The sequence below is a fragment of the Pan troglodytes genome, chromosome 20 (assembly GCF_028858775.2).
Source record: "Pan troglodytes isolate AG18354 chromosome 20, NHGRI_mPanTro3-v2.0_pri, whole genome shotgun sequence".
In the NCBI taxonomy this organism is placed as follows: Eukaryota; Metazoa; Chordata; class Mammalia; order Primates; family Hominidae; genus Pan; species Pan troglodytes.
Genome location: NC_072418.2, coordinates 22,259,443 through 22,275,057, shown reverse-complemented (window position 1 = coordinate 22,275,057; position 15,615 = coordinate 22,259,443). Strand labels below are relative to the sequence as shown.

Below are 15,615 nucleotides of genomic sequence, written 5' to 3'. Positions count from 1 at the left end.
CTTGTGGGTGACCTTTTGAACAGGCACTGGTCTCCGTGGCTCCCATGCAATCTGTTACTTTCTGTCATTGGAGCCAAGTGTCGGTTTCCTTCATCAGAGAGCTTTCCCTGTTGTCCAGACAGTCGGTCAATGTCTTTCATTTTCACTCCCTGCCGTCCCCTTTGGAGTCTCCCGACGCTCTCCAATCCAGCCATACCAGATGGTGTTTGAATTTCCTCCCCAGCAGCAATGGAGAGAACATGGGCCCCACCCTGGAAGGGCTCCCAGCCAGCAGGCTGAGGACCTTTTACTGAGCCCACATCTGGAGACCGTCCTCATAGCAAATAGGCTCCAGGAGGTTCTGTGACTTTGGAGAAGAGATTCATGTCCAGTCCATTACTTTTTTTTTTTTTTTTTTTTTTTGAGACCTGGTCTCCGTCAACCAGGCTGCAGTGCAGTGGTGCAATCATGGCTCACTGCAGCCTCAAATTCCCGGGCCCAAGTGATCCTCCCACTTCAGCCTCTCAAGTCCCAAATAGCTGGGACCACAGGCGTGCACCACCACGGGGTCTCACTATGTTGCCCAAGCTGGTCTCAAACTCCCGTGCTCAAGTGATCCTCCTGCCTCCGCCGCCCGAAGTGCTAGGATTACAGGCATGAGCCACCGCCCAGTTCCTTTTCTTGTGCACTAGGAGCCTTCGATGCTGTGTCCTAAGGGCTAGAAACAAAGATGTGAGGATTCGCTCTGATTTGGGGTACACTGCAGGGGAGTCTCTCAGTAAACATCCTTCCTTCATTCGGTAACCACGTGGTAGCATTTTCTATGCCCAGAATTGTAATCTGCGAAGATGAATAAACAAGCGAGGTCACTCTTCAGCTGGACCTTGAAAGGTGACTGGAATTGATTTCTGCAGTGGAGAAAAGCGCTGCGTTCTGACCTCCTCGTTGCCATCAACCACGCACGCCTGCGCCCCGCCTTGGCCAGGTGAACGGGGCGTGGAAAGCTCTAGAGGAAGACCCAGGGGCCCCAGGGGCCCACCTGATGGGGCTGAGGATGCAGGGAGCATTAGGGGGACTGAGCAGGGGTCTGGGGCTTGGGGCTTCTGAAAATGAATGGGGGCTGTCGATCAAGCTATAAGAGGTGTGGGGTTCTGAGGAGGAGGGGGTGGCTTGGGGGAAGAGTTGGGGTGCTCTGGGGAGTGAGGGTCTCTGAGGACCGAGGGCTTTGAGGAGAAGGGGGCCCTGAGGAGGAGCAGGAACTCTGAGGAGATGCGAGTGGGGCTGAAGGAGGCGTGCACCGCGCGAGATGTGAGGGATGGGGGCCTCTGGCTGGAGCGGAGCCAGCGCTGCCCTCTCTCAAGGGCAAGGAGGGCGCTTGTGAGAAGTGCCGTTGCCTCGGCAACCCCAAACCGAGTCCAAGCCCGGGGAGTGGGAAGTTCGGGGCGAGTCCCGGGGGCGGTGCGTGGCGCCGGTTGGCAGACGGAGATGAAGGGGCGTGTCTGTAGGCGGTGCAATACACGGGTTGGCTGGCGATAGCGGCGGTGGGCGTGGCTTAGGCGCGAGCGCGAGCGGGCGCGGCGCTCAGGCAGCGGCGGTTGGCTGCGGCGCCAGTGGTAGTGCTCCAGGCTCGACGGCACCTTCACAGCGCCCGCCTGGCCCTGCCGCTCATGGCCGCCCCGCCGCGCCCCGCGCCATCGCCCCCCGCCCCGCGGCGCCTCGACACGAGCGACGTCCTGCAGCAGATCATGGCCATCACCGACCAGAGCCTGGACGAGGCACAGGCCAGGTGCTGCCCGCGGGCTCGGCAGGGGCCACGCAGGGTCGTGGCAGTGAGGTTGGCGGGCGGAGGGGACGGGGCGTGGAGGCCAGACTGACGAGGGGCGCTTGAGGAGGGCTGGAGGGGGGTCCCGAGGACGAAGGGATGTATGGGGTTCAAACGGAACGGGCTGGATAGGCCTTATGGGGCCGAGCAGTGGCGTGAAGGATTTTCAGCAGCTCATCTTGGGGCGAGAAGGTTGGGTTTAGGGGTTTAGGGAGTAGGGCTGAGAAATGGGCACGTACGGGACTTTTGACGAGTGAATGACTAAATGGGTAAGTTAATGGGACTCCTGCGGCTGGGAAGTTTTTTTGTTGTTGTTTGACACGGTCTTGCTCTGTCGCCCAGGCTGGAGTGCAGTGGCGTAATCATGGCTCACTGCAGCATCCACTTCCCCGGCTCAGTTGATTCTCCTGCCTCAGCCTCCCGAGTAGCTGGGACCACAGGCGCACGTGCAACCACGCCCGGCTGATTTTTTTGTATATTTTGTAGAGACAGGGGTCTCGCTATAGTTGCTTGAACTCCTGGGCTCAAGCACTCATTCTGTCTCGGCCTCCCAAAGTGCTGGGATTACAGGCGCGAGCCACCGAGCCCGGCCTGTGGGTGGGAAGTTTCCAGGGCAGATGATGGAGAGTGAGTGGCGGGGAATGGGACTCAGGAATGTCTGCAGGAGACTGAAGAACTGAACTGGGGTAACTTGGTGTGGGAACCATCGAGAACTTTTGGGAAAAGGGTTAGTAGAGGAGTGGGTGGAGATGGAAGACCTATTTTATTTTTAATGAATTCAGCAAATTTTTATTGAATCCTTACAATAACTGGGTAGGGAACCGGGTGCTGACATAGTCCCTGCTCTCGAGTACATGATTTAGGGGAGGGAAAGTAAATAGCAAAAAATAAGGACTGGGTGGAGTGGCTCACATCTCTAATCACAGCACTTTAGGAGGCTGAGGCAGGAGGATTGCTTGAGCTCAGGAGTTCGAGACCAACCTGGACAATGTAGTAAGACCTCGTCTCTACTAAAAATAAAACTAAAAAATTAGTTAGGTGTGATGATGCAAGCCTGTAGTCCCAGCTACTTAGGAGGCTGAGGCTGCAGTGAGCCGAATCAAGCCATTGCACTCCAGCCTGGGTGACAGAGCTAGACCCTGTCTCAAACAAAAGCAAAAAAGTATAAGCCAGGCATGGTAGCATGGGTAGGTAATCCCAGCTGCCTACCAGTGGGAGGATCACTTGAGTCCAGCAGTTTGAGACCAGCCTGGGCAACATAGTGAGACCATCCTGCACCAATCTGAGAAAAGAAAAAAATAAAATAAGTGGCAATAAAAGCTGTAGGGATAGGGGTTGCATGCTATAGGAAGCCAGGTGGAGAAGAACATCTTTGGAGAGGACAGCACCTTCAGAGGCCCTGAGGTGGGAAAGAGGATGTAGAAAGCGGAGTCTGGCTGGGAAGAGAAAGTTCCTAGCCAGGGAGGGAAAGAGTTGAGTTTAAAGGAAGGCTGGGGCCAGGTACGGTGGCTCACGCCTGTAATCCCAGCACTTTGGGAGGCCAAGGCGGGTGGACCACGAGGTCAGGAGTTCAATACCAGCCTGGCCAACATGGTGAAACCCAGTCTCTACCAAAAATACAAAAATTAGCTGTGTGTAGTGGTGCACACCTATAATCCCAACTACTTGGGAGGCTGAGGCAGGAGAATCACTGGAACCTGGGAGGCGGAGGCTGCAGTGAGCCGAGATCACACCACTGCACTCCAGCCTGGGCGACAGAGCGAGATTCCGTCTGAACAAAAAATAATAATAATAATAAAGGGAGGCTGGAACCCAATTACATGGGGCCTACGAATCTCAGTAAAGAGTTTTTGTTTGTTCAGCCAGGCACAGTGGCTGACACCTGTAATCCCTGCACTTTGGGAGGCCAAGGTGGGCAGATCACCTGAGGTCAAGAGTTCAAGACCAGCCTGGCCAACATGGCAAAACCCCATCTCTACTAAAAATACGAAAATTAGCTGGGCGTGGTGGTGCATGTCTATGGTCCCAGCTACTTGGGAGGCTGAGGCAGGAGAAACACTTGAACCCAGGAGGTGCCTGGGTTCAAGCGCCACTGCATTCCAACCTGGGCGACAGAGTGAGACTCTGTCTCCATAAAAAAATGGTTTTGTTTTTGTCATCTGGATAACAATCAATAGGGAGTTCGGACTATTTATTCCAGTTGCAATGGGGAAAAATAAAGGAGTTTTTAGACCTCGCATCCCGTTTACCTCCACTCACCACTTGTCAGCCAGCCAGGATCCGTAGAATCTGCTTCACAAGGCAGCCCACTGTGTCTGGGTCCTGCAGTGATTATTACAGAAAAGGAAAGGAAAGGACTGAAGTCCTTTTGGAGGATGAGGCCTTGTTGAATGGGGACTGTTGTAAGGTGAGGGACGGTCTCTGGGTATGGGACTAGGGTCTGGTGGTGTGGACTGTGTACCCACTAGAGCCCTGTAGTGGGGAGGGGTTACAAAGCCAGGTAAACAGCAGTCCTAGGAAGGAAGAGGCAGAGAAAAAGGTGGATAATGCATGCATTTGTTCTTCAATGAATTGTGTGTGTGTGTGTGTGACGGACTCTCACTCTGTTGCCCAGGCTGGAGTGCAGTGGCGCGATCTCGGCTCACTGCAACCTCTGCCTCCCAGGTTCAAGCAATTCTCCTGCCTCAGCTTCCTGAGTAGCCGGGACTACAGGCATACGCCCCATGCCTGGCTAGTTTTGTATTTTTAGTAGAGATGGGGTTTCACCATGTTGGCCAGGCTGGTCACAAATTCCTGACCTTAGGTGATCTGCCCGCCTCAGCCTCCCAAAGTACTGGGATTACAGGCGTGAACTACTGTGCCTGGCCTGTTCTTCAATGAATTTTTAACAAATTTGGCCAATATTTATCGGACCTTTACAATATCTGGGTACTGAACTGGGTTCTGGCATAGCTCTCAAGTTCTTCCTGCTCTCAAGTTCATGGTTTGGGGAGAGAAAGTAAATTTGTTCTTCAAACTTTCTTTCCTTTGCTTCTCAGGGAATGTTGACACTTTTTGTAGTTTCAGATGCTCTATTTGAGAAATTAGAGTCCTTGTCACCATACAACTATTTCTTTGGCTTTTTTTTTTTTATACAAGGCCGCGCTCTGTCACCCAGGCTAGAGTGCAGTAGTGTCATCATGACTCACTGCAGCCTCAACCTTGTGGGCCCAAGCAATCTTCACACCTCAGCTTCTTGAGTAGCTAGGACCACAGGCCTGTGCCACCACGCCTGGCTAATCTTTCTTTTTTTTTTTGAGACAGGGTCTCACTCTGTCACCCAGACTGGAGTGCAGTGGTGCAGTCTCAGCTCACTGCAGCCTCTGCCTCCCAGGCTCAAGCAATTCTCCTGCCTCAGCCTCCTGAGTAGCTGGGATTACAGGCGTGTGCCACTACCGCCTGGCTAATTTTTTTTGTATTTTTAGTAGAGACAGGATTTCACTGTATTGGCTAGGGTGGTCTTGAACTCCTGACCTCAAATGATCCACCCACCTCGGCCTCCCAAAGTGCTGGGATTACAGCCCTGAGCCACCACACCTGGACTAATCTTTCTATTTTTTTAGGTCTCCCTATGTTGGCCAGGCTGGTCTCAAACTCCTGAGTTAAGAAATCCTCCCGCCTCGGCCTTCCAAAGGTTGAGGATTTCAAACATGAGCCACTGAGCCTGGCTCCTCCAACTGTTTTCATTGTGGTTTTTTGTTTGTTTGTTTTTGTTTGTTTGTTTGGCTGTTTTTTGGTTTGGTTTGGGTTTTTTTGAGACGGAGTCTCACACTCTGTTGTCCAGGCTGGAGTGCAGTGGCACGATCAGGCTGGAGTGCAGTGGCGCGATCTCGGCTAGTGAGCAACCTCCGCCTCCCGGGTTCAAGTGATTCTCCCATCTCAGTTTCCCAAGTAGCTGGGATTACAGGTGTGCACCACCACACCTGGCTAGTTTTTTGTATTTTTAATAGAGATGGGGTTTCACCATGTTGGCCAGGCTGGTCTCAAACTCCCGACCTCAGATGATCTACCCGCCTTGGCCTCTCAAAGTGTTGGGATTACAGGCGTGAGCCACTGCGCCGGGCCATGTTTGTTTGTTTGTTTTTGAGACAGGGTCTTATTCTGTCACGCAGGCTGGAGTGCTGTGGTATGATCTCAGCTCACTACAACCTCTGCTTCCCAGGTTCAAGTGATTCTCCAGCCTCAGTCTCCCAAGTAGCTGGGACTACAGCCTCAAACCACCAATGAATGGCTGGCTAATTTTTGTATTTTTTGTGGAGATGGGGTTTCACCGTGTTGTCCAGGCTGGTCTTGAACTCCTGAGCTCAAGTGATTCACCCACCTTGGCCTCCCAGAGTGCTGGGATGACAGACGTGAACCAGTGTTTTTATTCTTTTTGGAGCATTGTACCAGGTGCTAGAGAAACCAAGATGGCTAAGATGTTCTCTGCCTTCTTGGAGCCCACTGAGAAGTAGGGTGTGTGGGAGACCAACTTGTAAATAATTGTTATAACAGGAATGTGCTGTGTAGAGGTAATTCCTAGCACAGAAGAGCTGTGCCAGGAGAGGGTGCCTTCCGTGATGTCTGTTAGGCTAGTCGGAGAGCAGTGGCTTTATTATACTTTGTGTTCCCAGAGCCAGTATCAATGCCTAGCACCTTGCATTCAGTAGTTTCATGACACTGAGGAGATTCTAGAGGGATTAGTAGGAGTTGGGAAAGGGGGAAGATGGTTTTGACACACCCAGGAATGTCACCGCAGAGGCAGAGCTTTGGGTGTGTCCTGGAAGCTACTTTTGTACTTTCCATACTGGGATATTGCTGCTTAAGGGGTGAGCTCTGCTCAGATGTGGCCTTCCTCAGGCCCAGCACAGCCCCAGGGCTGCTGCATTTTCCTTGCAGCAATCTCCTGAGATTCTAGTTTCCCTAGACAGACTTTAGATTTAGAATGGAATGCAGCCAGTTACTTTTTTTTTTTTTTTTTTTTTGAGACAGTCTCGCTCTGGCGTGATCTTGGCTCACTGCAACTTCTGCCTCCTGGGTTCAAGAGATTCTCCTGCCTCAGCCTCCCGAGTAGCTAAGATTACAGGCGCCTGCCACCACGCCCGGCTAATTTTGGTATTTTTTTTAGTAGAGACGGGGTTTTGCCATGTTGGCCAGGCTGCTCTCAAACTCCTGACCTCAGGTGATCCTCCCACCTCGGCCTCCCAAAGTGCTGGGATTACAGGCATAAACCACCACGCCCTGCCAGCCAGTTACTTCTTTACCATTTTCAAAGATAGCTCTTTTTGTTTTAAGGCTAAGAAATTAGGCTGGGTGCAGTGGCTCACGCCTGTAATCCCAGCACTTTGGGAGGCCGAGGCAGGAGGATCACCTGAGCTCAGGACTTCGAGACCAGCCTGTGCAACGTGGAGAAACCCCACCTCTACTAAAAATACAAAAATTAGCTGGACATGGTGATGCCCACCTGTAGTATGTGTCAGCTACTGAGGAGGCTGAGGCAGGAGAACCGATTGAACCCTGGAGACGGAGGTTGCAGTGAGCCGAGATCGTGCCACTGCACTCCAGCCTGGATGACAGAGAAAAAAAAAAAAGAAATTAAATGGTGTGGTGGGGGGCGTTATTCATGCTTGATAACACAGGTGTTAGGTAGCTGGTTCCTGGTTTCTGGCCTCTTTCTGAATTGGGATGACCCCTGGGGCTTTTATTTCGAGACTTTGAAGCTTCAAATCTCCCTCATTTCTTTGGACCTAGCCTTTAGATGAACTCAAAGCCTTAAAGTTCACTCAAGTCCAGACAAAAATCATCCATCCTCAAATGGGCTATTTCCACCCCTCTGGAGGAAATACAGCTCCTCACAGTAAACCCTGCAGCCTGGTAGATTACCAACCTGGGCTGGGAAGCAGATTGTCTCTTCTGATCAACTGATCCTGTGAGGCTTTTGAAAATCTTTCTGATTCTGCCCACTCTCAATGTGCCAGTCACCCCTTTTATCACCCCAGCAGTCAGTTGAACTCAACTGTTTAGCAAGAAGGAATTTTTCATCTCAGTCGTGAGGCCCTCTGAACATGTTTTGTTGCCGTAAGTTTGTTTTCAGAAGGAAAATATAGCTCTCTCTTCAAACCTGGGTTTTTTGTTTTGTTTTGTTTTTTTCTTGAGACAGAGTCTCACTCTGTTGCCCTCGCTGGGGTACAGTGGTGCGATCTCAGTTCACTGCAACCCTCGTCTCATGGGTTCAAGCAATTCTGCCTCAGCCTCCCGAGTAGTTGGGATTACAGGTGTGTACAGGTATGCACCACCATGCCCGGCTTAATTTTTGTATTTTTAGTAGAGACACAGTTTCACCATGTTGGCCAGGCTGGTCTAGAACTCCTGGCCTCAGGTGATCTGCCTGCCTCAGCCTCCCAAAGTGCAGGGATTACAGGCATGAGCCACTGTGCCCGGCCTTAACATTTTTTTGTAGATACAGAGTCTCACTATGTTGCCCAGGCTGGTTTTGAACTCCTGGGCTCAAGCTGTCCTCCTGCCTCAGCCTCCCAAAATGCTGGGACTACAGTCATGAGCCATCCCACCCATTCTAAATGCTCACTGTTATAATGTTTTAGGAGCAAGCAGTGTGGTGTGTGAGATGGCATACCTAAAACCAAAAATGTATTTGGAAGTTGGTTTTAGGCAACCCAGCAATGCCTGCATAGGTTTTCTTAGGAAGAAAACATATCTCTGAACTTTTCTCTCTTTTTTTTTTTTTTTTTTTTTTTTGAGACAGAATCTCACCCTGTCACCCAGGCTGGAATGCAGTGGCATGATCTCGGCTCACTGCAACCTCCGCCCCCTGGGTTCAAGTGATTCTCCTGCCTCAGCCTCCCGAGTAGCTGGGATTACAGGCACCTGCCATTGCACCAGGCTATTTTTTGTATTTTTAGAGAGACGGGGTTTCACCATCTCGGCCAGGCTGGTCTCGAACTCCTGACCTCATGATCTGCCCGCCTCGGCCTCCCAAAGTGCTGGGATTACAGGTGTGAGCCACCATGCCCGGCCTTCTCTTTTTAATTTGATTTTTACTAATATGACCTCAACTAGTAGAGATTTGCATAACTTTCTTAGTCCCTCCAATATTTCTGCAGATTGACTTTGCCTAGATATGGATTAAATTCCTATGATGAAGGGGAGATAATGAAGTGATTTTGACTATCCTTTAAACTTACTGAAGAGGCAAGGCGTGAACTGATACCTGAAATGTGTTCCCCTAGGCTTGGTACTTTTGCAATTGTGAATATAAGGTCAGAACGTATATACTTATAAAGTATGTATACTTATGTATGTTCTGATCTTATATTCATACATAGTTATAAAGCATGTCAGTGAGCATTCAGCCTCCGCACACCCATTCAAAGAATGCAAGGGTTCTAGGGGGAATTTATGATGTGGAATTTCCCAGAGCCAGATAGCGTTAGCATGAGAGGATCTATCAGTCCAAACCTGGGAAGTAGGATTTCATATTTAAAATTTTCTTTTTCAGTATCCCTAAAGAGATTAATTAGATGCCAGTTGACTTCGTGCCTTGTAGTCTTTCTTCTTAGCTTGCTTGCAGGCTTAGCTTGACTTGGTCTAGTGCCAGAGGAGTCTTGCTGTCTTTGGTGTACTTTTCCTAAGAGTTGAATTGTGTTGGTTTTTGTTGTTTGACACGGAGTCTTGCTCTATCACCCAGGCTGGAGTGCAGTGGCGTAATCTCGGCTCACTGCAACCTCCACCTCCCAAGTTCAAGTGATTCTCATGCCTCAGCCTCCTGATTAGCTAGGATTACAAGCGTGCGCCAGCCACCACACCCGGCTAATTTTCATCTTTTTAGTTGAAACGAGGTTTCACCATGTTGGGCAGGCTGGTCTTGAACTCCTGACCTCAAATGATTATCCCGCCTCGGATTCCCCAAAGTGCTGAGATTACAGGTGTGAGCCACTTTGCCCAGCTTGAATTGTGTTGTTTTTATTTTTTTGTAAGTTTTTTAAATTTTTTATTGTTTTTGAGATGGAGTTTCACTCTTGTTACCCAGGCTGGAGTGCAATGGCACAATCTCTGCTCACCGCAACCTCCACCTCCCGGGTTCAAGCAATTCTCCTGCCTCAGCCTTCCGAGTAGCTGGGATTCCAGGCATGCGCCACCACACCCAGCTAATTTTGTATTTTTAGTAGAGACGAGGTTGCTCCATGTTGTTCAGGCTGGTCTCGAACTCCCAACCTCAGGTGATCCGCCCGTCTCAGCCTCCCAAAGTGCTGGGATTACAGACGTGAGCCACCGTGCCTGGCAAATTGTGTTAGTTTTAAAACAATTCCCTGAAGCTATCTAAAAGGCTCTTGGCAAAATCCCCTTTGAAATAGCTTTATTAATGAAAAGTAAAGCCATGTGTAGAATTTCACAAAGGAGCAAGTACCACTCACTCATTTAAATGACAGCTACCGAGTGCCTCTATCAGAACACAGTGGTTGATGATGATGACAATAAGGATTTCCCTCATTTACCCCTCCCCAGAACCCTAGGAAGTGGGTGGTTTTTCACTGTTTGTTTTTCTTTCTTTCTTTCTTTCTTTCTTTTTTTTTTTTTTTTGAGACGGAGTCTCGCTGTGTCGCCCAGGCTGGAGTGTGGTGGCGCAATCTCGGCTCACTGCAAGCTCCGCCCCCCGGGTTCACGCCATTCTCCTGCCTCAGCCTCCCGAGTAGCTGGGACTACAGGCACCCGCCACCACGCCCGGCTAATTTTTTTGTATTTTTAGTAGAAACCGTGTTTCACCATGTGAGCCAGGATGGTCTCGATCTCCTGAGCTCGTGATCTGCCCTCCTCGGCCTGCCAAAGTGCTGGGATTACAGGCGTGAATCACTGCGCCCGGCTCTTTTTTTTTTTTTTTTTCATGTGGATTTTTGCTCTTGTTGCCCAGGCTGGAGTGCAACGGCGCGATTTCGGCTCACCACAACTTCCGCCTCCCGGGTTCAAGCGATTCTCCTGCCTCAGCCTCCCAAGTAGCTGGGATTACAGGCATGCACCACCACGCCTGGCTAATTTTGTATTTTTAGTAGAGACGGGGTTTCTCCATGTTGGTCAGGCTGGTCTCCAACTCCTGACCTCAGGTGATCCACCCGCCTCAGCCTCCCAAAGTGCGGGGATTACAGGTGTGAGCTACTGCGCCTGGCTCTTCACTGTGTTTCTAGATAAGGAATCAAGTGGCCAGATAACTGGAGGGTAGTTGGATGGAGATTTGGGCATGCTCTATTGAACTCTGAGGCTGTACTGCCTGCCACCTGTCTCTGCTTTTCCCAGGGATCCTACAAAACTCACTTAAATCTGACATCGCTTCCTGCTCAGAGGAGCCCAGCTGATTGGGTGCCGTAGGAGATCAGACAGTCAGGCTCGGGCTTTACAGGACACTTTTAAAAGTACATTCTCGCAAATTAAATGTCATCTACTCAATAAACATGTATTTTGTGCCAGGTCTGGTGCTGGGCTTGGGAATGCAGCAGTGAGTTCTGAAAGGAGATTCATTATTTGGAGAGGCAGACATTGGAGAGTGCGGTGACACGGGGACCAGAGAGGGCAATGTGGAGTTAGCCCTTCAGCAAGACTAGAGCTTGTAGAGCATGGGCAATCGGAGTGCATGACTCTGGAGTCTAGGTGAAGTCAGGCGGGGGACAAGGAGCCTTGAGGAGATGGCCAAGATCTGGACTTGAGGCTTTGCCTAGGCAAAGAAAGTGGATGCGGCATTGTAGGCTTGGTGCAAGCATGCATGCAAGGCAGGCGTGGAGCATGAAGGCATGCATTGTGGTCCCATCAGGCATGAGTGGTGGGCGTGACCTTGGAAGGGAGACTCGGGGGTGACTGCCTGCCTCAGCTGCTGTCCGACCAAGCATGGCCTTGAACTCCTTGCCAGGTAAGGAGTGAGCACGCGGTTTGTTCCAGACTTGTACAGTGTAAGTACTTTGCAAAGTATTCTGACCTTTCTAAGGTATTTGTCCTGGTTTGTTTTGTTCTGTTTTGTTTTGTTTTGTTTTTGAGACGGAGTCTCACTCTGTTGCCCAGGTGGGAGTTCAGTTTTCTTTCCTTTTTTTTTTTTTTTGAGACAGGGTCTCACTTGCCTAGACTGGAGTGCCGTGGCACGATCTTGGCTCACCACAACCTCCGCCTCCCAGGCTCAAGCGATTCTCCTGTCATAGCCTCCTGAGTAGCTGGGATTACAGGCGCTCGTCACCACAGCCTGGCTCATTTTTGTATTTTTAGTAGAGACGAGGTTTCACCATATTGGTCAGGCTGGCCTCAATCTCCTGACCTCAAGTGATCTGCCCGCCTCGGCTTCCCAAAGTGTTGGGGTTACAGGCGTGAGCCACCGCGCCTGGCCTGCAGTTTTACTTCTTAAGAGCAGGGAACATAAGTTCTAAATTTTTGTTTGTACCTAGGTTTGTCTCCAGGAGATGTATAATATTGCTGACTGCTTTTGTCAGCTAAAATAATCCTTCTAGAACTGAGAATAATCAAGGATAATCGATCTATCCTTGGTTAAGGTGTTAGAATCATTGTTGCTTTCAGGAAGACTTTTTCAAGTAGTATTCTATTCCATAGGGACTGAAATCTCTGAATATATCTTTAAATGAAATTCCCAAGTAATTTAAAATGATACCTTGATGAGGAAAACAGATTGTTCTGTAATTTGGGAAAGTAAATTATAGCTAAAATTATCAGCTAAAACATACTGGTAGATACCAGAATGTGGATTATGTTTTTATTCATTTTCATGTTCCTTAGCCCTTATACAAGGACCAGCATATGGTACTTCCACAATAAATGTTTGTCCCATAAATATTGAATAAATGAGGTTGAAGGGGAATAAAGCTCTATGCTTTCACTTTCTGGCATTTTCTATATGACTCTCAATTGTTTTGCTATAGATTTTGAATATTGGTTTAAAAATGATATTCAGAATTTTGGTTTTGGGCTTTTTTTGTTTTTGTTTAGGTTAGAAGACTCCTTGGAAGTCAATTTAAAAGATTTACTGTTCTTCCTTTTTTTCGAATTTTTCTCATAAACATTAGCATTTTTAAAAACTCAGATATGTGGCCAGGCGCAGTGGCTGACGCCTATAATCCCAGCACTTTGGGAGGCCGAGGTGGGTGGATCACTTGAAGTCAGGAGTTCTAGACCAGTCTGGCCAACGTGATGAAACCCCGCCTTTTCTAAAAATATAAAAATTAGCCAGGAGTGGTGGCATATACCTGTAATCCCAGCTACTCGGGAGGCTGAGGCACAAGAATCGCTTGAACCTAGGAGACAGAGGTTGCAGTGAGCTGAGATCATGCCACTGCATTCCAGCCTGGGCAACAGAGCAAGACTCTGTCTCAAAAACAAACAAAAAAATTCAGATATGTGGATTTGGTAGAATATGTCATATACTTGTGTTTTTTGTGTTTTTTGTTTGTTTGTTTGTTTTGAGACAGAGTCTTGCTGTGTCACCCAGCCTGGAGTTCAGTGGCGCGATCTTGGCTCACTGCAACCTCCACCTCCTGGTTTCAAGTGATTGTCATGCCTCAGCCTCCCAGGTAGCTGGGATTACAAGCATGTGCCACCATGCCTGGCTAATTTTTGTATTTTTAGTACAGACGGGGTTTCACCATGATGGCCAGGCTGGTGGCCAGGCTGGTTTTGAACTCCTGACCTCAGGTGATCCGCCCGCTTCACCCTCCCAAAGTGCTGGGATTACGGGCATGAGCCACGGCACCCGGCCATAACGTGTCATATACTTGTTAGACATACCAGCACCAACCCCATTTTTCTCCCGACGGTCCCCATTCTCTGGCTTCCAGTCTATCTCATTATCAACTCTCTATTGCTTTATAAGAAATCACCGCAAGCCTAGCAGCTTAAAACAGCAGATATTTATTATCTCACAGTTTCCTTGGGTCAGGATTCTGGGCACAGCTTAGCTAGGTCCTCTGCTTAGGGTCTGGTGGCACAGGGCTGCAGTCAAGGTGTTGGCTGGGCTATGTTCCTATCCAGAGCATGGGGTTCTCTCCCAATGTCGCATGGTTGATGGAAGAATTCACTTCCTGCAGTTGAAGCACAAAGGTCCCTGCTTTCTTCCTGGCTGTCAGTTGAGGCTGCTCTCAGCTTTAGAGGCTGCCTGCAGTTCCTGCCACCAGCTGTCATGACATGGCAGCTGGTGCCAGTGGGTGACTCTCTAGTCATCTAAGGTGGAGTCTTAGATAACAACATAACCATGGCAGAGATGATACCATCACCTTTGGCACATTGCAAGTCACAGGTACTTCCTGAACTCAAGGAAAAAGGATTATATAAGGACATGACTCACTGGGGGTTACCTTAGGGTGTGTCTGCCAAGTAAGTGATTTCATCCCCTTGGGGAAGGTCTCACTAGTCAGTCCCCTTTTCCTCACTGATTTGCAGCAGCTGCTTGATCACTGCTAGCTCAAAGACATGCTCAAAGCTTGGGAACTTGTTTTCTTTTCATAGTAAGCCACAGAAACTATGAAATTACTTTGTATGCATTAAAAAGTGCTTTCTACTGTATCTAAAGTAAAATATTTTATAAGGAGAAAACTGGTAAAAAAAAAAAAAAATCCTAGAGCCTTTACAGAAGCAGAAGAACCAACTTCATTTTCTTTCCTCTTATTGTTAAAATTAAGTTTCCAGGCCAGAAACAGGGGCTCACGCCTGTAATCCTTACACTTTGTGAGGCCAAAGTGGGAGGATTACTTGAGCCCAAGAGTTTGAGACCAGTCTGGACAACATAGGGAGAACCCGTCTCTGTTTTATTTATTTATTTATTTATGAGACAGGGTCTCACTCTGTCGCCCAGGCTGGAGTACAGTGGTGTGATCACAGCTCACTGCAGCCTTGATCTCCTGAGTTCAAGCGATCCTCCCACCTCAGCCTCCCTAGTAGCTGGGACTACAGGCATGTGCCACCAAACCCAGATAATTTACTGTTTGTATTATTATTATTATTGTTATTATTATTATTATTATTATTTTGAGACAGAGTCTTGTTCTATCACCAGGCTGCAGTGCTGTGGCGCGATCTCAGCTCACTGTAGCCTCCACCTCCCAGGCTCAAGTGATTCTCCTGCCTCAGCCTCCTGAGTAGCTGGGACTACAGGTGCGCGCCACCATGCCCAGCTGAATTTTGCATTTTTAGTAGAGATGGGGTTTCACCACGTTGGCCAGGATGGTCTCGATCTTTTGGCCTTGTGATCCTTGGCTTCTCAAAGTGCTGGGATTCCAGGCGTGAGCCACTGTGTCTGACAGTTTTTTGTATTTCTTACAGAGCTGGGGTTTCACCATGTTCCCCAGGTTTCTTCTATTTTTATATTAAAATATATTTTTTTAAAGAGAAAAAGTTAAATTTCCAGAAGATGAGCTATAATCAGAGTCCATTTAAATTAATGTTAATACCGCTTCTATGGAAAGAAAATGTTTAATATTTTAAGCTGAATATCTCGTGTGATCAATGACTGTATACCTTATAAGAAAGACTAACATGGCCGGGCATGGTGGCTCACACCTGTAATCCCAGCATTTTGGGAGGCCGAGGCAGGTGGATCACAAGGTCAGGAGATTGAGACCATCCTGGCTAACACCGTGAAACCCTGTCTATACTAAAAATATAAAAAATTAGCTGAGTGTGGTGGCACGCGCCTATAGTTCCAGCTACTCAGGAGGCTGAGGCAGGAGAATCACTTGAACCTGGGAGGTGGAGGTTGCAGTAAGCCAAGATAGCGCTACTGCACTCCAGCCTGGGTGACA

The 15,615-nt window shown here is 48.9% G+C and overlaps 1 protein-coding gene across 2 annotated transcripts in view; it reads left to right on the top strand.

Moving 5' to 3' along the window:
• Positions 1-1,526: 1,526 nt before the first annotated feature.
• PBX4 (PBX homeobox 4) overlaps positions 1,527-15,615 on the top strand; it is a 55,867-nt gene continuing 41,778 nt past the window's right edge. Inside the window, exons 1-2 of one of the 2 annotated variants that reach the window (XM_063801418.1) lie at positions 1,627-1,765; positions 11,637-11,732. Coding sequence is in view for 1 of the 2 variants with exons in the window: in XM_001137150.6 (XP_001137150.4) it covers positions 1,647-1,765 (119 nt within the window). In the remaining variant the exon portion in view is untranslated. Of the gene's footprint in view, positions 1,766-11,636; positions 11,733-15,615 lie in introns of both variants that reach the window. The other variant, XM_001137150.6, reaches the window with a different exon arrangement.